The sequence below is a fragment of the Equus asinus genome, chromosome 4 (genome assembly GCF_041296235.1).
Source record: "Equus asinus isolate D_3611 breed Donkey chromosome 4, EquAss-T2T_v2, whole genome shotgun sequence".
NCBI classification, from domain to species: domain Eukaryota; kingdom Metazoa; phylum Chordata; class Mammalia; order Perissodactyla; family Equidae; genus Equus; species Equus asinus.
The window spans coordinates 70,067,885-70,091,851 of record NC_091793.1 but is presented as its reverse complement, the minus strand read 5'-3'; the positions used below and the strand labels follow the sequence as shown (position 1 = coordinate 70,091,851).

The window sequence follows — 23,967 nt, the reverse complement described above, 5'->3', positions numbered from 1 at the left end:
AAAGATTTATCCATAAAAGAACAAATTGGTAAACTGAACTTTACCAAAATTGTGCTCTTCAGAAGACACTAGTAAAACGAAGATAATGACAGGCATTGATGAGAATGTGATGGAACCAGAACTCTCCTACACTGCTGGTGGGTACGTAAAATGGTACAAACTGCTTTGAAAGAACGATTGGCAGTTTCTTGCAAAGTTAAACATACATCTACCATATGATTTGGCCACTCCACTCCTAAGTATTTAATGAAGGGAAATTAAAGCAAACGTCCATTCAAATACTTCCACATGAATGTTCACAGCAGCTTTATTTGTAATAGCCCAAACCTGGAAACAACACAAACTGGGCAACAACCCACTTGATATCCATAACAAAGTGAATGGATAAACAAATTATGGTATATTTATATTCCACAATAAAAAGACATGAACTATCAATACAGGCAACAACATGGATGAATTTCAGAATAACTTTGCTGAGGAAAAGAGGCCACACTAAGAATATATATATATATAATATATATGCTTCAATTGATATAAAATCCCAGAAAATTCAAACCAATTTATAGAGACAGAAAGCAGACCAATGGTTGTATGGGGACAAAGCAGCATGGGAGAAAGGGGTTAGAGAGGGGTATGAGAGAGATTTTTGGGGTAGATATGTTTGATACATTGATTGTGGTGATGTATTCATGGATGTATATCTCTCTCCAAACATTAAATCTTAAACTTTAAATATGGTGGTTTATTGCATGTCAATTATACCTTAATAAAGCTGTTAAAAATGTACAATCTGTCAGCCCCCAATAGCCTGAATGGCAGGTGTTGCTCCCCTCCCCACCAATATTTTTTCTTATTAGATTGTTCTTGAGCTTGGAGCTTGTTTTTATTATTATCTATGGTTGAAATTTCATTCTGTTTCAGTGGTGATTTTCTCCCAAATTGGTTTCTTTAACCGTCTTTTTTATTTATACTCCTCATGACTAGATTTTCTGTTTGCTGTGGTATAGTTTGGGTAAATTCCTTTTTTTTTCTCATCCTGAGACCTGTTTGAATTATAGTTGAAGGCTGGTAACTACATTCTATTAATTTCTTTGTTGCCCAAGTGAAATGGTGTGTGTATATTTATGTGTATGTCATATTTTCAAAGACAGAGGGACGAAAGAGCTCTGATTAAGTGTAGCCCTTGTATATAACCCTGGTGGTCACTTAGTTAGGAATTAAGTTTACTGAGGGAATACTGTTATGGTCTGTACTGTTCTTTCATTGGAGATTTCTTCTGTCCTTGCTGAGATTTATTACCAATAGATAAAGCTTTTTGATTTTTCCTTGACTTTCACCATTGGTCTAATACTCTATTTACCTTTAAATTCATAAGTACTACCACCTTACTTTTCCCGAAATTGCTTTTAGGAAGGTAACAGGGGAATTAAACATGAACCACGTTAAGAATCTGCTGTGCTTTGTTGGTGGTCAATATTTTCCTAATTCTATTTAAGTGTTGCTACTGAAATTTTTGGGCTACCTTTACTACTTTTCTTTGGGTGGGGGGGGGGCATGCATTTTTAATAGAATATCCTGTACTAAGCTTTATGCTGTAATTTTTTTCTGAGATTACAAACTGGGCATTTATAAATGTTTGAGGTTTACAATATATTTCTTTTCTGGGCCATATCTAAATATTTTCCTCATGAATATATAACATGAGTTAATCTAACAGATAATGGTAAAAGGTTTTATTTATTGAAGATGGAAAATCTTATTTTGTGAAGCAGAAACAAACAAAAATAAATAACACTTGTTTTACCAGAAGATCATGAATGGCTTTTTCTATGTGACTCTTACCAGATTCCATTTAAAAATTAGTTTTCATGGGTCTTTCAAGAATTCCATAGGCAAAACTAATTAGAGCTTCTTCATATTTATAGTTATCCCCCAAAGACTGCTGTCTTCAGGAGAAAATAAAAGCTATCAAGAATAAATAATAAGACAACTTTAGGAAAAGGAACTTGGGGTTATTGTTCAATGACCAAATCTGATTTTGCACAATAGCTGTTTTGAACTCTTTACAATAAAGGGTTTGACAACTCATACACAAAAAAAGCAACGTAACTGTAAGCTCATGCAGAAGAGATCTTGGTTTTTACAAATCAAAGTTTCTTAGAACAAAGAAAAGTTTTATTGTAAATATTTAACAAAGACACCAATGGAAATGATAACATGTCTAGAATGTAAATAATTAAATATGGTTGATTTGCTTTAGAAATTAATGACCTGGAATATAGTCAATGGAAGAGGTTTCTCAAGTCTAGTTATATCACAAGAACCGACAGAACATTTTGCCAACAGAGACAAAGGGGCCACACTCCAGGGAGATTTTTGACTTAGTAGGTATGTATGAGTAACCAAGATTCCATGGTTCAATAAACTAGACCCTTATTTTAAACGGAGGAAAAATCCAACAATAAAGCATTAATGCATAAGCAATACTTACCAATACCGGAATTTTGAACCTAATGTAAAATAATGGGCAAAAAAATTCTTTTGAGGTGGAAGTGGTCTGTCCAAACGGAAGAATGTGTGATGTTCTACACATGCTTTCCACAAATGTTTGCACGCTCTGTAATTCACCATATTAAATCCCAATAATGTGTCTCTAGATTCATGCTGTAATAAACGACAGAATGCAGAGAATACCAGGAAAAGGTCAGGATCTAATGCTCCATTTAATTCACTCTTTACAGATAAATATTCTAGTCAGTAATATTACATCTCGTAGGAACTTTTACTTTAGAACATAGTTAGAAATAAGTTTAGAAACTGATATACATCTGTTTTAAAAAATCAGTAGCTATAATTCTGTTTCAAAATATAATCCTGGCCCATATATTAAACTTTAAGATTATCACATCTTTCAATATCTCTAAATTTATAAATCTGTGCAGATTGCAAATAAGTAAATAAGAATATTCAGCACTTCTGAACACTTTATGAAACTCAAATTTTAAAATAAGGAGCAATAGAAATTACTCAGATGGACAAAGTCAATACCACATGATTTCACTCATAAGTGGAAGATAAAAACAACAACAAACAAACATAGATACAGAAGACGGGAGGAGGGAAGGCAAAAGGAATAAAAGGGCACGTGTGCGGTGACAGATGGTAATTAATCTTTGGGTGGTGAACATGATGTAGTATACACAGAAATCAAAATGTAATGATGTAGACATGAAGTTTATATAACATTACAAATCAATGTTTATCTCAATAAAAAAATAGAGCAATAGGATAGAAGCATTTCTTTAATTTTTCTCTAAAAGTCTGGCATAAGTTACTATTTAAATAAACAGTTTCATTGAAGTAAACTATGTATCACAAGGCATACATGTCATAGTGTACAGCTCTGATTTTCACATTATGAATGCAATCATTTAACCTCCAACCAGAAAAAGAAATATATTGTTACTAGCACCTCTGGAGTATCTTTTCTCTCCCCTTTCTAGAAGATTACCTCCCCAAAGGTAATTACTCGTCTGACTTTTATCACCGTAGATTGGTTATGCTTGTTTTTGAATTTTATATACAAAGAATCATACATATGTGTCTCTAGGTTTGACTTCTTGTGTTCAATATTATATTTCTATATTCATCTATATAGTTGTGAAGCACTAATTCGCTCATTTTCATCCTACATAGTATTCTATCATATGAATATACCACAGTTTATTTATCCATTTATTGTTGACAGACATTTGATGTTACCAGTTTGAGGATGTAAACATATTGCTGCCATGTATGTCCTGTATGTTGTCTGATGCACATTTCTGCTGTTGGATCATAAGATACACACACGTTCACCTTTAGTAGATAATGCCAACAGTGTTCCAAGATGGTTAGATCAATATGTATTCCCTTCTACCAGCAGTGTGTGCTCTACATGCTCTCCAATGACTGGTTTAGCAATCTTTTCATTAAACTATTCTGGTGGATGTGTAAAAGTATCACATTTTGGTTACAATTTGTATTTTCTTGATGATTTATGAGGTTCAACACCTTTTCATGTTACTGGCCATGTGGATATTCTCATTTCTGAAGTGTCTGTTCAAGTCAGTAGCATATTTTTGGATTGGGTTAGATATACAACCAAGGATGTGCGGGGTGTGTGTGCGCGCACGTGCATGTGTATTATAAACATATTCTGTGCTCTTTCACTCAGTGATGTCTATTGATGAATACAGTTCTTAATTTTAACATAGAGCAATTATTGACATTTTAAGGTTAATTTTCCTTCTATGGTCTGTTAAATCTTTGCCTATCAAAAGGTCATGAAGATATTTTCCATAATTAAAATACAGTAAAATGCCCATGTATAAGTATTAAACTACTATGTTAGAAGATAATATGCTTAAAATATCACCTCTCAATCACCAGAGAATTCCTAATTATGTTTGACAGCTGCTTGCTATGCACTAACAAATACAGTTCACATGTTATACCACATACCATAAACAATGCAAAATGACAGAGAATGTCTTACAAAGAGTATGAATGCAGTAATGCTCCTACGTGGAAGTAAAATCTAAGATGCATGTAAGTCGTGTCGTTCTGTGTCCCTCATACCCCGTGAAGTGAAGGTGGGCACCCAGGTTTGAGATTGCTGTCTGGGGTGGAGGGGGCACAGCCACACTTGGCGCTCATCCCCCAGGGATTTCTCTCCGTACAGTGGCAGAGCTGATGGGGTACAAACCTCAGGACCTGATTGAGAAGACTCTGTACCACCACGTGCACGGTTACAGCACCTTCCACCTGCGCTGCACTCACCACCTGTGTAAGATGCCACAACGCTCAGCACTGGGACAACTCCAGCGCATCCTGGATCACCACAGGGCGGGGCGTGACTTTAGTCTACAGCCTGTGGATGGGTGGGAACCCTCTGAGTACGATGGTATTTGAGGCCCTGCTAGTGGCTGCTCCAACCCTGGGCCCCAACTTGTTTCTCTAACATCTGCAGGCAGCTCGCACAAGGAGAGGGCGAGTTTCTGGACGGAATCCTCCTGGCAGGGGTCTCATTCTCCTATTCATATGCTTCGCCCTACGCAGACCTCACTAAAGACGGAAACAAAAAGTGAAGCTAGCCCGCTTGGCTCATGTGCATTGACGCCCTTGGCTTTTCATACAGTTTTGCTTTGAGCTGAAATCTCTCGGGAAAGGGAACATGAGCAAAGGAGTTCAGCTGCCTAGACCCCACCTTCTCAGTTAGAAAACAGTATTGGGGAATCCTTCCAATTTAAGTGTTTCCTCCCTTGCTAATGGTGAGGGACCAGAGGATTCGATGCAAATTAACAAGACAATCAATTCACTTTGGGATAAATTCATCCTGCCTGGCACGATTATTAGGGCTCACAGGGGACCTGCACTCCTACCCCCAGGGATCGCATTTGGGGCTGATCCAGAGTGAGCTCATTCACACCAGTTGCCTTCTGTCTCTCCATCAGTGCTAGTGAAGGGGTAGGCAACCACCAAGTACTACAGGTTGCTGGCAAAGCATGGTAGCTGGGTCTGGGTGCAGAGCTATGCGACCATCATGCACAACCAGCCGCTCGTCCAGGCCACACACACTATTGTCAGCGTCAACTATATTCTCATGTGAGTGCAAGCCTGCCACCTCTCTGCCCCTCCATGCGATGCTGGTCTCCATGAGGGTGCAGGTGGTGGGCACAGTTGGGTTAGTTGAGTCTGGGGACCACTGGGGACGCTGATTTTGACGCTGGGTGCTGGCTGTGCTGTGAGGTGGCAGCTTGAGCACTTTCATCTTTAGAAAGAGGCTTCCTTTGTTATATTCTGGAGAAAGATTTAGCAGTTTTTCCATTCACAGTCTATACATGCTTTCTACTCTCTCTTAACCTTTTAAGTGAACTCTCCATCAAAACTTAATTCAGCAGAAAGAAAAAAAAAAAAACAGAGGAAAGGATCCGATATACGGAGTCATTTATGGTTAATAAACAGGACAGCTGTTTCACTTTTTCAAATCCGGGTTAGAAGTCTTTAATTTTAACCAGAGTCTCCAATCAAAGTTAAGAGTTCTGAGAGAGGGATTCTTTCCCTGAACCACAAAGGGGGTTTAAGTGACCAACAGGGTCTGACTTTAACTTCCAGAAAGCAAAGGGACTCGAGCTACTACTGCCAGTCTTGGCTGGCACCCAGGCCTCGCATGCTGTGTAACAGAATCACTGGGTGAGGAGCCGGCCTCCTGGTGTCACCTGTGGTGCGGCTGGCTGGGCAGCTGCGGTGGCCACATTTGAGCCTTATTCTTTCCAGAAACAAGAACTGTTTACTGGTTGCTGGTGTGGCCCTGCAGGCTGATCATGTGGCCTGGTGTATAGCTGGTAAAGAAAGCACGTTCTGTATAACGTGTGCTAAAGCTGAATGGCTGGCTCAGGGTTGAAGGCTTTATGAAGAACTCTTTTGTGTGTGCAGTTCTTTTTTTGCAGAGGTGCAATTTCTTGTGCTTTTAGGAGACCTCAGGAGTTAGTTACTTTGGAAGCAGTGACATCCAAGGAACTTAGCAGAAATGCTATTTTGACATTAGGAAGTTGGTTAAGGGGTGCTATTTGGAATCAGACTACACTATAGGTGATGAGGACTAGATTCATGCTGTGTCTTTTATTTATTTATTTTTTTGTGAGCAAGATTGGCCCTGAGCTAACATCTGTACTAATCTTCCTCTATTTTATCTGGGATGCTGCTGCAGCGTGGTTTGATGAGCGGTGCTAGGTCCACGCCTGGTACCTGAACCGGCGAACTCCAGGACGCCAAAGCAGAACACAGGAACTTAACTACTATGTCACTGGGCCAGCCCCCATGCCATGTTCTTTTAAATTGCTGAGTTAAATACGTAGTAGTTGGAAATGTTATGCTTGGCAATAAGACTATTTACTTTGTGCCCTGTTTTTTTTTGGATGCTATTACTGTCTTTCCAAGAGGATTCACACTGATTTTTCAGTAAGACATCCATTGCCTAACGTGAGGCCCACCTGTATGCCTCTGTTTAAGGTTAACTGAGTTTTTTTTTTTTTGACTAATTACAATCCATCACCACACAAATGTGCCTAATCACCCTGTTCACCTTCCTCCCTCTCCACTTCCTCTCTGGTAACCACCAATCCAATTTCCATCTCTATGTGACTGTTGTTGTTTTTATCTTCTACTCATGAGTGAGATCATACAGTATTTGACTTTCTCCCTCTGACTTATTTCGTATAGCACAATACCCTCAAGGTCCACCCATGTTGTCACAAATGGCCGGATTTCATTGTTTCTTATGGCTGAGTAGTATTCCCTTGGTGTATATATATTACATCTTTATCCATTCGTCCCTTGATGGGCACCTAGGTTGCTTCCAAGTCTTGGCTATCATGAATAATGCTGCAATGAACATAGTGGTGTGTGTTATCTTTATGCATTCGTGTTTTCATGTTCTTTGGATAAATATCCAGCAGTGGAATAGCTGGATCGTATGGTAGTTCTATTCTTAATTTTGTGAGGAATCTCCATACTGTCTTCCATAGTGGCTGCACCAGCTTGAAATCCCACCAGCAGTGTATGAGGGTTCCCTTCTCTCTATATCCTCTTCAATACTTGTTTCTTGTCTTGTTAATTAAAGGCATTCTGATAGGAGTGAGGTGATATCTCATTGTAGTTTCGATTCGCATTTCCCTGACAGTTAATGATGATTTGCATTTCCCTGATAGTTAATGATGTTGAACATCCTTTCATGTGCCTGTTGGCCATCTGTCTATCTTCTTTAGAGAAATGTCTGTTCAGATCTTTTGCCCATTTTTAAATTTTATGTTCTCCCTTTTTGAGACTTTCCATACTTCAAAAAGCCTATATATGATTTTGACATTCTACCAATTGTATTTGGAATGAACAAAATTTTTCCCTACACATTTTGTAAATAATAGACACAAAATGTTGTATTCAGATATAAGTAGTCTATTAAGTTTGAGTATTTAAAAATAGAGATGTTTCAGAAAGAAAACATTAACAAAGCAACATTCTGCAGAGTATGTCTGTGTAGTCTTTAATCAATTGTTAGTTGACTTTTGTTGCTGATGTTACCTGCAGCTAAACACATTCCTAATGATACACCACCTCAGAGAATGGCTGTGAGGATTAAACGATATAAAAATGGTTGGTATATTACCATGCACTTGGTAAGACCTCAATAAACGTTCGATAATATAACTATTATTATTACTACTAATAAGAATAGTACTAAAATGGGAAGAAATTAGAAAAGTTGACTTCTACACTACCTTCTACCAATATAATTAAAGTAAAATACTTATTTCTTCTCTAGTTTCTAGGTAAGATTTATCATGTTTCATCCCTCTAAATATTTACTAAAACATGCACAAGAATGGTCATTAGCAGTATTAGTCGTAATAGCCACAAGCTGGACATGGCCAAACTGTCCACAAACATAAGAACGAATAAAAAGGGGCCTGCTGGTGGAGCAGTGGTTAAGTTCGCGTGCTCTGCTTTGGTGGCCCAAGGTTTGCCGATTTGGATAGCGGATGCGGACCTACTTGCTGCTTATCAAGCCATGCTGTGTTAGGTGTCCCTACATATAAAATAGAGGAAGATGGGCACAGATCTTAGCTCAGGGCCAGTCTTCCGCAGCAAAAAGAGGAGGACTGGCAGTGGATGTTGGCTCAGGGCTAATCTTCCTCGGATTAAAAAAAAAAAAAAAGAACGAAAAACTAATTTATGGTATATTCCTTCAGTAGAATACCACACAGCAATGGAACAAACTACTGCTATGTGTAACAACTTGGATGATTTTCACAACGTTAAGGGAAAAAAGGCAGACAAAAAGAGAACATTCTATATAGTTTAATTTTTTAAAGTTCAAAAATAAGCCAACTAATCTATGATAATACAAATGAGAATAATGTTTACCTTTTGGGAGGGTTAAGGACTGCAAAGTGGGCATCAGGTCCATTAGGAATAATACCAGTTTCTGGGATGGTAGTAACGTTCTACACATTGACATTGTATTTTATATACTTATCAAGCACTATATTCACTGTCTGTATACTATTCTATTTCAATAAAACCTCTCTTGAAAAAAAATTCTGTATTTTGTGAGCATAAATGATCATAGTCACTGAGTAGATCAATATCCTTAAATAAAATGCAGCTGATTCAAATACATTTCAAAGGTTTCAAATACATTTTACATGCACTTCATCTTGAAATCTGCACTAATTTGTCAAGATTTCTAAGAAATAATGTAAGTGAAAGGATAAGGTTAGTTTAACTTGATGAAACAGATAAAATCAATTACAACATGAAATTCTTTCCAACAATGTACTCTCCATGATAACTCAATGTGTTGTATTTAGTAAGTAAAACGGACATTATCACTCCAAGACAAGGAGGAAATGTACTACACGTTCATGAACTAGAAACAAAACTAAACACTCAGGTTCCCTGAAATGAAATGAACTTATATATGTAAGGAAGTGCTGTAGATTTAGTAGAAAGAAGAAAAAGGACATATAAAATGTTCAGTTACCAACCTATGTGAATGGGCCCTAAGGACTGACAATGAACAGCACGATTGAGGTCAGTTTCTCAGTTTAAGAGATAGCAAGTTGGGTATTTAGAAGAGCTTTAAATCAGAACCACAGAAACACTGGGGAAATAAATACACTGTGTCATAAAATGTGAATTATTTAACTCAGTTGGCAGCTAGCAACAGCATTAATAACACTTTTACTTGCACTAAAAGTTGTCATGAATGACTAGTCATTTCTTAAGATTTCATTTATATTAATAATTAGATCAACACTCACCAGTTCTTTTCTAAGTTGAATAAAAAACTGTTTGCACTTAAAAGAAATTTTTACAATCTTCAACCTAGATAGAAAAGAGAATGAATTGGAGTATTTAAAATATTGGATAAAGAGGGAAATATTTGTAACAAATTAAGAAAATAATTTAAAAGATAATCTTTTAACTGTATGTTCAGCAAGATGTAAACATTTAATCATATATACATACACACATTACATAAAGAATCTAAAGTTTTGGGTGCTTTGGAAAAATAACTATAATCTATTTGGTCAACTGAGGAAAGGTTTATCAGGATATTTGCTGTACACTATATATTTCCCAATTTTATAGCTATAGAAATAAATAAAAACACACGTCACAAATTAAAATTTCAAGAAATACCAATAACATAATTATTTACTCTTTAAAACTAGAAGTAGGTTTTTGGTTCTGCATGTAAGGAGCTTGGAAATCACCACTCTATCCTAATAACAAGTAAAAATAACAAGTCAATAGACTGAAAAAAAATCAACAATTCTTCTTGGATCCACAAGAAAGGGGAGGGCACAGGGAAAACTGCTGCACCCCTAAGACTTGAGAGACCAACAGGTGAATACAGGGACTTGTAGCTTACCAGAGCCGAGATTCACGAGCAGAGGCTGCCAGAGGAACCAGTGCAGGGGTAGGAAACCTGAACTGTAATCTACGAATCATCGGAGCTCAGTGTGTACAACTCAAAGAGTTGAAAACTCCAGGGGGACTCCTTCACAGCAGGGCCCCCACAATATTGTGAGATTTACCTCCAGAAGCTCAACCAGATTTCCACAGTAAATACCAGGGAAAAATACCCTTGGGTTTCTGGGAGTGGAGGGGGAAAAGGAACTATTTGGAAATAAGCCAGAGCACTCTGTTCTTAGTAAGGTCTGACTTTAGGGGAAATTAGTTAACCAGAGCATAACCTGCTGGAGCATTATCAGAGCCTAACTAACGTGGGGAAGGGAAATACCCACCCACAGCCTACTCTAGCCATCCTGTCCCGAATAAGGGGGGTGGGGGACTGCAAAACACTTGTGAAGCTAACAGTCCAGGGGCACAAGCTCACTAAAACACGAAGAGCCAATCATAGGACTACAGAATGCTTCCCCTCCACTGACATCACCACCACATTACTAAAGGCCTATTTACAGCAGTTTCTTTTACTAAGATATCATGTCTGCGAATCAAGAAAACAATTACATGGCATACCAAAGGCAAAAACACAATGTGAAGAGACAGAGCAGCATCAGAACCAGACACGGAAGGAATGTTGGAATTATCAGACCAGAAATTTAAAACACTATGATTAATATGCTAAGGGCTCTAATGAACAAAGTAGAAAGCATGCAAGAACAGATGGGCAATGCAAGCAGAGAGACAGAAATACTAAGGAAGAACCAAAAAGAAATGCTACAGGTAAAAAACACTGTAAAAGAAATGAAGAATGGGGCTGGCCCAGTGGTGTAGAGGTTAAGTTCATGTGCTCTGCTTCAGTGGCCTAGGGTTTGGATCCCGGGTGCAGACCTGCACAGCACTTATCAGGCCATGCTGTGGCAGTATCCCACATACAAAGTGGAGGGAGACTGCCAACAGATGTTAGCTGAGGGCCAATCTTCCTCATCAAAAAAAAAAAAAAGAGAGAGAGAGAGAAAGAGAAAGAGAAACAAAGAATACCTTTCATGAGCTTATTAAGACTGGACACAGCTGAGGACAGAATCTCTAAGGTAGAGGATATAATAATAGAATCCTCAAAAACCGAAAAACAAAGAGAAGACTAAAAAAGGGACAGAATATCCAACAACTGTGCAACAACTACAAAAGCTGCAACATAGAGTAACATATGGTAATGGGAATACCAGAATGAGAAGAAAGAGAATAAGTGATATAAGAAATATTTGAACAATAATGACTAAGGAAATTTCCCAAAGTAATGTCAAACACCAAACCACAGATCAAGAAAGCTCAGAGAACACAAGTGGGATACATGCCTAAAAAACTACACCTAGACATACCATTTTAAAATTACAGAAAATCAAAGATAAAGAAAACATCTTGAAAGAAATGAGAGGATAAAACATCTTACCTATAGAGGAACAAAGATTAGAGTTATGGCCAAGTTCTCAGAAACGATGAAATGGTAAGAGAGAAGAGTGTAGTATTTAACGTGTTGAGAGAAAAAAAACCCATCAACTTAGAATTTTGCATTCTGTGAAACTATCCTTCAAAAATGAAGGAGAAATAAAGACTCTCTCAGACAAACAGAAATAGAGAATATTTGTTTCCAGTAGACCTGCCTCACAAGAAATGTTAACAGAAGGAAAATTACACAGGTCGGAAAGTTGGATGAACATAAAGAAAGGAAGAGCACTGAAGGAGTAAGTGAAGGTAAAATGAAAACTTTATTTTTCTTATTCTTAATTGATATAACAGATAACAGTTTGCTCAAAATAATGAAAGCAACAATGCAATTACGTATGATTATGTAAATATAAAATGGATATATACACAATTATCTACTTATGTTTGCTTATCTGTAAGTGAAATGAATGACAGCAACGATACAAGAGACAGGAGGAAGAAATTAATGTTATCTTATTATAAGGTACACACACTATCTGTGGCATGGTACATTATTATTTGAAAGTAGACTTGGATTAACTTTAAACGCATATTGCAAACTCTAAACCACTAAGTAAAAACAGAAGTATAACCGATAGAAAGAAGAGAAAATGGAATACAAAACACTCAATTAAAACCAAAAATGGCAGAAAAAGAGTGAAACACAAAAACAGAAACAAAGAGCAAAGGCAAAAAACAGAAAACAGTAATGAATATGGCAGGTATTAATACAAACATCAAAACCCTTTGGAATGTCAACAGTGTAAATGCCTCAATTGTGTAAATGCAGCAATCAAAACACAGATACTGTCAGAGTGCATCAAAAAAAAGACCCAACTATATGCTGTCTACAAGAAAACTACTTGAAACTTAAAAATACATGTAGGTTAAAAGTAAGGGATGGACAAAAATATACCATGCTAACACTAATCAAAGGAAAGCAGGAGTACCTGGGGATGGAATGTACAGCATGGTAATTATAGTTAAAAATACTGTATTGTATATTTGAAAATTGCTAAGAGAGTAGAATTTAAAAGTTCTAATCACAAGAAGAAAAATGAACTATGTGTAGTGATGGATGTTAACTAGACTCACTGTGGTGATCATTTAGCAATATACACAAATATTGAATCACTATGTTGTACACCTCAAACTAATATCATGTTAATTATATCTCAGTAAAAAATAAAAAGAAAGCAAGAGTAGCTCTAATAATTTCAGAAAGAACAGACTTCAAAGCAAAGAAAGTTAGAAGGATAAAGAGGGGCATTACATAATAATAAAGGGGTCAATTCTCCAATACATTAAAAATTTTTAATGTATATATGTCTAACAAAAGAGCATCAAACTACAAGAGGAAAAAACTGACAGAAATACAGATGAATCCACTATCACAATTAGAGACTTCAATAACCCTCTACCAGAAAAGACAAATTCAGTATGCAGAAAATCAGTAAGGACACAGTTGAACTCAACATCACCATCAATCAAATGGATAAAATTGACAGCTATAGACTGCTTCACACAACAGGAGAAGATACATTTTTCTCAAGCTCATATGGAACATTCACAAAAACAGACTACACTCTCAGCCATAAAACACACCTTAGCAATTTTAAAAATTGTACATCACATAACGTCTGTTTTCAGAACACAATGGAATTAACATAGAAATCAATAACAGAAGGAATACAAGAAAATCTCAAAATATGTGGAGATTAAACAACATGCCTATAAGTAAAATATGAGTCAAAGAAGAAATTTCAAGAGAAATGAAAACTTATTTGAACTAAATGAAAATGAATATACAACATATCAAAACTTGTGACATGCAGCAAAGGCAGTGCTCTGCTTAGCAGAGCTTAGAACTATATAACACTGAATACATATATAAGAAACGAAGACCAAAATTCAATAATTTAATTTCCACCTTAGAAACCTAGGGAAAAAACCTGAATCCAAAGTATGAAAAAAAAAGAAATAAAAATAATAAGTAGGGTGTAAATCAGTGAAAATGAAAACAGTAGATCAATAGAGACTATCTATGAAACCAAAAGGTAGTTCTCTGTAAAGATAGCTACACTAAGAAAAAAAGAAAGAGTACACAAATTACTAATATCAGAAATGAAAGAGCAGCCATCACTACAAATCCCAGTAAAATTAAAAGCATACTAAAGGAATACTATGAAAAAATCCATGTCCACAAATTTGATCATCTCAATGAAAGGGACCAATTCTTTAAAAGACACAACCTGCCAAAACTCACACAGGAAGAAATATATGATCTGGATAGGCCTCTATCTATAATAGAAGTTTAATTAATAATTAATAATCTTCCCCCAAAAAGTACACCAGACCCAGATGCGTTCACTGGTGAAGTGTACCAAAAATCTAAGGCAGCTATTATATCAATTCTCTACAATTTTCCCTCTTTTTTTTGGATGAGGAAGATTCACTTTGAGCTAACATCTGTTGCCAATATTCCTCTTCTTTGTTTCTTGAGGTAGATTAGCCCTGAGCTAACATCTGTGCCAGTCTTCCTCTATTTTGTATGTGGGTGGACGCCACAACATGGCTTGATGAGTGGTATAGGTGCACACCTGGGATTTGAAGCCGTGAACCTAGGCCACTGAAGTGGACCATGCCAGACTTAACCACTATGTCATGGGGCCAGTTCCTACAATCTCTTAAAGAGAACAAAGGCAGAGGGAATACTTCTGAAGCCCTTCTATGAGGCCAGTATTACCTTAAAACCAAAACCAGACAAAGATACACAAAAAAGAAAACTATAGAATATTTATGACCACAGATTCAAAAATCTTGAAACAATTATTAGCAAATCAAATCTAACAATGTATAAAAAGAATTACACATCACGACCAGGTGGGATTTATGCAAGAAATGCAAGGCACTTTGAACATCAAAAATTAACAAATGTGGGGGCTGGCCCCGTGGCCGAGTGGTTAAGTTCACGCGCTCCGCTGCAGGCAGCCCAGTGTTTCGTTGGTTCAAATCCTGGGCGCAGACATGGCACTGCTCATCAAACCACGCTGAGGCAGCATCCCACATGCCGCAACTAGAAGGACCCACAATGAATATAAACTATGTACCGCGGGGCTTTGGGGAGAAAAAGGAAAAAAATAAAAACATCTTCAAAAATTAACAAAAGTGAACCAACACATTGAAAGACTAAAAAGGAAAAAAAAATTACATGATCATATCACTACACGCATTTGACAAAATACAATACCCATTCTTGATAAAAACTCTCAGTAAAGTAGGAATAGAGGAAAACTTTCTCAACTTGATAAAGACTTTCTACAAAAAACCTATACCTAACATCATACTGAATGATGAGAAAATATAAGCTTTCGCACTAAGATCAGATAAAAAGCAAGAGTGTCCTCTCTCACCACTCGTTTTCAACATCAGAAAGGAAGTCCTTGCTAATGCAATGAGCCAAAAAAAGAGAATGAAAGATGTTCATATTGGGAAGGAAGACATATTTGTTCACAGATGATATGATCGTCTATGTAGAAAACTCAGAAGAACTGACAGAAAAACTCCTGAAACTAATAAGCGATTACAGCAAGGTTGCAGGATACAAGGTTAAGAATACAAACGTCAACCACTTTCCTATATACTAACAATGAACAACTGGAATTTAAAATTAAAAACACAAACCATTTATATTAGCACCTCTAAAATGAAATAGTTAAGTACAAATCTAAAAAATGTGTACTAGAACTATATGAGGAAAATTACAAACCTTTGACAAATGAATCAATGAAGAAACAAATGTAAAGATATTCCATGTTCATGTATTTGAAGAATCAATATTGTCAAGATGTCAATTCTTTCCACTTTGATCTCAGATTCAATGCAATCTCAATGAAAATCCAATCAACTTATTTTGTGGATATTTATGAACTGATTCTACAATTTATAAAGAGAAGCAAAAGACCCAGAAGAGCCAACATAATACTGAAGGAGAACAACAAAGTTGGAGGACTGATGCTATCCAAATTAAAGACTTACTGTAAAGCTACAGTAATTCAAGACAGAGTGTCAGGCCTACCTCAACAAAGAAGAAAAATCCCAAATAGACAATCTAAAAGTGCACCTAAAGGTACTGGAAAAAGAACAACAAACAAAGCCCAAAATCAGCAGAAGGAAGGAAATAATAAAAATCAGAGCAGAAATAAACGAAATAGAGACTAAAAAAACAATAGAAAAAATTAAGGAAACCAAGAACTGGTTCTTCGAAAAGATAAACAAAATTGACAAACCCTTAGCTAGACTCACCAAGAAAAAAAGAGAGAAGGCTCAAATAAAATCAGAAACGAAAGAGGAGAGATTACAATCGACACCTCAGAAATACAAAAGATAATAAGAGAATACTATGAAAAGCTATACGCCAACAAATTGGATAATCTAGAAGAAATGGATAAATTCTTAGAAACATACAATCTTCCAAAACTGGACCAAGAAGATGTAGAACATTTGAATAGACCGATCACCAGTGAGGAGATTGAAACAGCAATTAAAAAGCTCCCAAAAAATAAAAGTCCAGGACCAGATGGCTTCCCTGGTGAATTCTACTAAACATTCAAAGAAGACTTAATACCTATCCTTCTCAAACTCTTCCAAACAATTGAAGAGGAGGGGAGCCTTCCTAACTCCTTCTATGAAGCAAACATTATCCTGATAGCAAAACCAGACAAGGACAACACAAAAAAAGAAAATTACAGGCCAATATCACTGATGAACATCGATGCAAAAATCCTTAACAAAATACTAGCAAATCGAATACAACAATAAATTAAAAAGATCATACATCATGATCAAGTGGGTTTCATTCTGGGGATGCAGGGATGGTTCAACATCTGCAAATTTATCAACGTGATACACCACATTAACAAAATGAAGAATAAAAATCACATGATCATCTCAATAGATGCAGAGAAAGTATTTTACAAGATACAGCATCCATTTATGATAAAAACTCTAAATAAATTGGGTATAGAAGGAAAATACCTCAACATAACAAAGGCCATATATGACAAACCCACAGCAAACATCATTCTCAATGGAGAAAAACTGAAAGCTATCCCTCTAAGAACAGGAACCAGACAAGGATGCCCACTGTCACCACTCTTATTTAACATAGTATTGGAAGTCCTGGCCAAAGCAATCAGGCAAGAAAAAGAAATAAAAGGGATCCACATTGGAAAAGAAGAAGTGAAACTGTCACTCTTTGCAGATGACATGATCTTATATCTATAAAACCCTAAAGAGTCCACTAAAAAACTTTTAGAAATAATTAAGGAATGCAGTCAAGTTGCGGGATACAAAATCAATGTACAAAAATCCGTTGCATTTCTATACACTAACAACGAAGTAGCAGAAAGAGAAATTAAGACTATAATCCCATTTACAATTGCAACAAAAAGAATAAAATACCTAGGAATAAACTTAACGAAAGAGGTGAAAGATCTGTACACCGAAAACTATAAAACATTGTTGAAAGAAATTGAAGAAGACACAAAGAAATGGAAAGATATTCTGTGCTCTTGGATTGGAAGAATTAACATTGTTAAAATGTCCATACTTCCTAAAGCAATCTACAGATTCAACACAATCCCTATCAGAGTTCCAACAACATTTTTTACAGAAATAGAACAAAGAATCCTAAAATTTATATGGAACAACAAAAGACCCCGAATAGCCAAAGGATTCCTGAGAAAAAAGAACAAAACTGGAGGTATCACACTCCCCAATTTCAAATTATACTACAAAGCCATAGTAATCAAAACAGGATGGTACTGGCACAAAAACAGACACACAGATCAACAGAACAAAATTGAGAGCCCAGAAGTAAACCCACACGTTTATGGACGGCTAATATTAGACAAGGGAGCCAAGAGCATAGGATGGAGAAAGGAGAAACTCTTCAATAAATCATGTTGGGAAAACTGGACAGCCACATGCAAAAGAATGAAAGTAGACCATTCCCTTACACCATGCACAAAAATCAACTCAAAATGGATTAAAGACTGGAATGTAAGACCCGAAACCACGGGACTTCTAGAAGAAAACATAGGCAGTACACTCTATGACATTGGTCTGAGCAGCATATTTTCAAGTCCCATGTCTGACCGGGAAAGGGAAACAAAAGAAAAAATGAACAAATGGGACTACATCAAACTAAAAAGTTTCTGCACAGCAAAGGAAACCATCAACAAAACGAAAAGACAACCTAACAATTGGGAAAAGATATTTGCAAACCACATATCAGATAAGGGGTTAATATCTAAAATATACAAAGAACTCATACAGCTCAACAACAAAAAAACCAACAATCCAATTAGAAAATGCGCAAAAGATCTGAACAGAGATTTCTCCAAAGAAGAAATATAGATGGCCACCAGGCATATGAAAAGATGCTCAACATCATTAGCTATCAGGGAAATGCAAATCAAAACTACAATGAGGTATCACCTCACTCCAGTCAGAATGGCTATAATTAACAAGACAGGAAACAAGTGTTGGAGAGGGTGTGGAGAGAAGGGAACCCTTGTTCACTGCTGGTGGCAGTACAAACTGGTGCAGCCACTATGGAAAGCAGTTTGGAGTATCCTCAGAAAATTAAGGATAGATCTACCATATGATCCCGCTATTCCACTGCTGGGTATTTACCCAAAGAACTTGAAAACACAAAGGCATAAAGATACTTGCACCCCTATGTTCACTGCAGCATTATACACAATAGCCAAGACTTGGAAGCAACCTAGGTGCCCATCAAGGGACGAATGGATAAAGAAGATGCGGTATTTATACACGATGGACTACTACTCAGCCATGAGAAATGATGAAATCCAGCCATTTGTGACAACATGGATGGACCTTGAGGGTATTATGCTGAGTGAAATAAGTCAAAGGGAGAAAGTCAAATACCATATGATCTCACTCATAAGTAGAAGATAAAAACGACCAAAAAAACCCAACAAACACACAGCATTGGAGATTGGACTGGTGGTTACCATTGGGGAAGGGGGGAGGGCAAAAGGGGTCATTAGGGTCACATATGAGGGGATGCACTATAATTAGTGTTCGGGTGGTGAACATGATGTAATGTATCCAGAATTTGAAATATGATGTACATTCGAAAAAAATAAAAATTAAAAAAAATAAAAAAGACAGTGGTATTGGTGACACAACTGACAAAACAGATCAATGAAACAAAAATGAAAACCTAGAAACAGACCCCCATAAATACAGCCAAATGATCTTTGAGAGGAGCAAAGGCAATACAATGGAGCAAAGACAGTCTCTCCAACAAATGGTGCTAGAACAACTGGACACCTGCATGCAAAACAATGAAATTAGACAAAGACTTTGCACCCTTCAAAAAAATTAACTGAAAATGAATCAGAGACCTAATCGTAAAATGCAAAACTACAGAACACCCAGAAGATAACATATGAGAAAATCTAGATGACTTTGGGTATGGTGATGCCTTTTTAGATATAACACCAAAAACATGATCCATAAAAGAAATTGATAAGCTGGATTTCACTGAAATTAAAAACTTCTGCTCTGTAAAAAACAGTATCAAGCAAATTAGAAGAAAAGCCACACACTAGGAGAAAACATTTATAAAAGAGAAATATGACAAAAAACTCTTATCCAAAATATACAAAGAACTATCAAAACTTGACAATAAAACAAAACAACTTGATAAAAAATGGACTAAAGACCTTAACAGACACTTCACCAAAGAAGATATGCAAAAGGCAAATAAGCACAGGGAAAGATACTCCACATCATATGTCATCAGGGAAATACAAATTAAAACAATGAGATACCACTACATACCTATGGAATGGCCCAAATCTAGAACAGTGGTACAATCAAATGCTAGTGGCAATGGGGAGCAAAAGGAATGCTCATTCATTGTGGTGGGAATACAAAATGGCATATCCACTTTGGAAGGCAGTTTGGCAATTTCTTACAAAACTAAACTCACTTGGTACCATATGATTCAGGAATTGCACTCCTTGCTATTTACCCAAAAGAAGTGGGAAGCTATGTCCACACAAAAACCTGCAACGTGGGTATTAACAACAGTTTTATTAATAACTGCCAAAACTTACAAGCAACCAAGATGTCCTTCCATAGGTGAATGGATGAATAAACTGTGGTACATGCAGACAACAGAATATTATTCAGCTCAGAAGGAAATGATGTATCAAGGCATGAAAAGTCATAGAGGAAACTTAAATGAGTATTACCAAGTGAAAGAAGTCAATCAGAAAAGGCTAAAACTGTAGGATTCCAACTATATGACATTCTGGAAAAGGCAAAACTATGGAGAAAATAGAGATAAGTGGTAACAGGGGTAAGCAGGGAGATGATTAGGCAGAGCACAGAGGATTCTTAAGGCACTGGAACTACTCTGTACGGTATTATAATGCTGGATAGATTTTATTAGATATTTGTCCAAACCCATAGAGTACATAATACCAAGGGTGAACCCCAACATAAACTACAGACTCTGAGTGATTATGAAGAGTCAATGTAGGTTCACCCTTGGTAAAAAATGCACAATTACAATGAGTAATGCTGTTAATGAGGCAGGCTGTTCATGTGTGGGGGCAGGGGATATATGGAAATATCCATACCTTTCTCCAAATTTGGCTGTGAATCTAAAACTGCCATAAAAAAACAAAGTCTTAAATAATCAAACAAAAACTATAGGCAATATTTGAAGAAAAAAATAAGATTTCAAGGTTTCATGCAATGACCCTAAAAATATTTTGCAGTAAGTTAGAAAAGCATAATGATTTTTTAAATTTACCTTTCTTCTTCTTCTTTTGTTTTTAAAGATTGGCACCTGAGCAAACAACTGTTGGCAATCTTTTTTTCTTTTTCTTCTTCTTTTCCCCAAAGCGCACCCCCCCAGTACATAGTTGTATATTCTAATTGTGAGTGCCATTGGCTGTGCCATGTGGGACACCGCCTAAGCATGGCTTGATGAACGGTGCTATGTCTGCGTCCAGGATTCGAACCAGTGAAACCTTGGGCAGCTGAAGTGGAGCACATGAACTTAACCACTTGGCCACACGGCTGGGCCCCTTTCTTCTTATATACAACTCATATACTGCTATAAGAGGGGAATTCTCAAAGCTTCATTAGTGTAATCAATATCAGCAAAATAGATTTGCCTCCTTTTATTAACCTTATAGTAAGTAATACTCAGGGTTTTTTTTTTTTTAACCTTCAGACCTTTTTTAACCTTGAAGCCAAGAGATTCTATCTTGAATCTTGGAGTGACATGAGCATCATGATGGGAGCACGCTCTTCCTTTAGACCCTCCCCCCAAGACAGAACGAAAAGGACACTCATAAATGAATAAAGGACATTCACACAACACAACAGACATCTGAGAGATCTACGCAGCCATATGTCTGAAGGTGGAAGTGCTAGACCCCTCAGCAGGCAGTGGAAAGAGGTAAAGGGATCTCCTCTCCCTTCCTGAATGGCAGCAATCCAGGGAGCAGGACCATGTGCAGATCTGAGAGGACGGGGGGAAAGGGCAGTGGTACGCAGGAACACCCTCACTCTTGGAGTTGCCTCCCAGCCCATGGGAAAGCTCCACAATAAGGAGGCTAAGCAATCAGAGCATGAGGGGGCATCTTCACCAAGCCAAGCAGCCAAGAAGGGCAGACAGCGAGCACAGAGGGGGAGCACCCCCAGGATCATACATGTGAAAGAAGGCGTCCATTCCCCTGCCTGGCAGACCTGTTGGCCAGGTACATGTGAAAAGCAGCAGTGGCCAGGGGACAAAGACAGACAGGCCCTGCCAGCATAGATTCCAAAGGACAGGAACAGCTTCCAGGGATCACAACAGGCTCAGAATACACAGCTCCTGCCATACACCCCCAAGTCAGTGGCAGCAGGTGGAATCTGTGATCAGATACCACCACCAAATGATGGCACAAATCCACTTCATCAAACAGTATGAAGAGATATATCAAGACTACAGACCAGAAGGAAAATGACAAGCACGCAAAAATCAATCCTGCAGGCATAGAAATTTACAATCTAAATGACAGAGTATTCAAAATAGCTAACATAAAACAATTCAATGAAAAGAAAACTCAGAAAGACAGTTCAATGAAATCAGGAACAAAATCAATGAACAAATGGAATTCTTCATAAAAAGATTGAAACTCTAATAAAAAGCCAATCAGAAATGTTGGAGATGAAAAACACCATAAATGAGATAAAGAAACATCTAGGGTTTGTCAATAACACAGCTGATTTATGGAGAATAGAATTAGAAATTTAGAGGACAGAAATATAGAAAAGCTTCAGATGGAAGAGGAGAGAGAACTAAGACTAAAAAGAAATGAAGACATTCTCGGAAAAATATCCAACTCAATTAGGAAATGTAGCATAAGGATTATAGGTATTCCAGAGGGAGAGGAGAGGGAGCAAGGGGCAGAAAGTCTGTTCAAACAAATATTAGCTGAGAACTTCCCAAACCTGTGGAAAAGCTGGAATTACAAGTAAATTAAGCCAACAGAACTCCTAATTACATAAATGTAAAAAGACCTCCAAAGCACAGAGTAGTAAAACTGGGAAAAGTCCACCTCAAAGAAAAAATATTAAGGGCAGCAAGACAGAAGAAGAAAACTTACAATGGAACCTCTATCAGGCTTTCAGCAGTTTTCTGAGGAGAAACCTTACCAGGTAGGAGAGAGAGGAATGATATATTCAAAATTCTAAAATAGAAAAACTTTCAGCCAAGAATACTATATCCAGGGAAAATATCCTTCAGATATGATGGAGAAAAAAACTTTCCCAGATAAACGAAAGCTGAGGGAATTCAGTTCCACAAGAGACGCCCCTACAAGAAATGATCAAGAAAGCCCTCATACCAGGAAAAAAAAAGAGAAAGGGTTTACAAAGCCTTGAGCAGGGAGATAAATTGGCAGACAAAATCCGAAAATTGCAGCTCTCTATCATAACAGGTTAGCAGACACTTGATTATAACATTAAAGATAAAGGGAAGGAAAACATCAAAAATAAATATAATCTTGTCATTTTAACCACAAACTCACAACACAAGATATAATAAGTTGTGACAAACCTAACTTATAAGGGGAAGAGAAAAGGGATGGAATCAGCTTAGAATAAGGAAATAAGAGGCTATCAGAAAACGGATTATCTCCTCTATGAGACCTTTTGTAAAAACTCATGGTAACCACTAAACAAGCAGAACAGAAATACAAATGACAGATAAAAAGAAAACTGAGAAAATCATCAAAGAATTACCAAACTGAATTGGTATTCCAAAACACATGGGAGAAGAAACAAAGGAAATACAGAACAACTGGAAAACGAGTGATAAAATGGCAGCATTAAGCCCTCATATATCAATAATCACTATAAATGTAAACGGCTTGAACTCTCCAATCAAAAGACACAGAGTGGCAGGATGGATTTAACACAAGACCTGGGGCCAGTCTGGTGGCACAGTGGTTAGGTTTGCATGTTCCACTTTGGTGACCCAAGGTTCACTGGGTCAGATCCTTGGTACGGACATACACACCACTTATCAAGCCATGCTGTGGAGGCATCCCACATACAAAATGAAGAAGATTGGTACAGACGCTAGCTCAGCAACAATCTTCCTCAAGCAAAAAGAGGAAGACTGGCATCAGATGTTGGCACAGGGTCAATCTTCCTCACCAAAAGAACCCCCTAAAACCAAAAACAAATAAAAACCCAAGACCCAGCAATATGCTGCCTCCAGGAAACACATCTCAGCTGTAAAGATAAACAGAGGTTGACAGTGAAGGGATGGAAGGCAATACTCCAAGCTAATGGCAAACAAAAGAAAGCAGGGCTTGCCATACATATATCAGACAAAGTAGATTTCAAGACAAAAAAGACAAT

The 23,967-nt window shown here is 37.1% G+C and overlaps 1 protein-coding gene across 1 annotated transcript in view; it reads right to left on the bottom strand.

The window, feature by feature from the left end:
- Nucleotides 1–23,967, bottom strand: part of PTPN4 (protein tyrosine phosphatase non-receptor type 4) — a 204,936-nt gene that overhangs the window by 52,620 nt on the left and 128,349 nt on the right. Inside the window, exons 11-12 of the mRNA XM_070507486.1 lie at nucleotides 9,867–9,930; nucleotides 2,495–2,667 (exon numbers count right to left, since the gene is read on the bottom strand). Of these exons, the coding sequence (XP_070363587.1) occupies nucleotides 2,495–2,667; nucleotides 9,867–9,930 (237 nt within the window). The remainder of the gene's footprint in view (nucleotides 1–2,494; nucleotides 2,668–9,866; nucleotides 9,931–23,967) is intronic.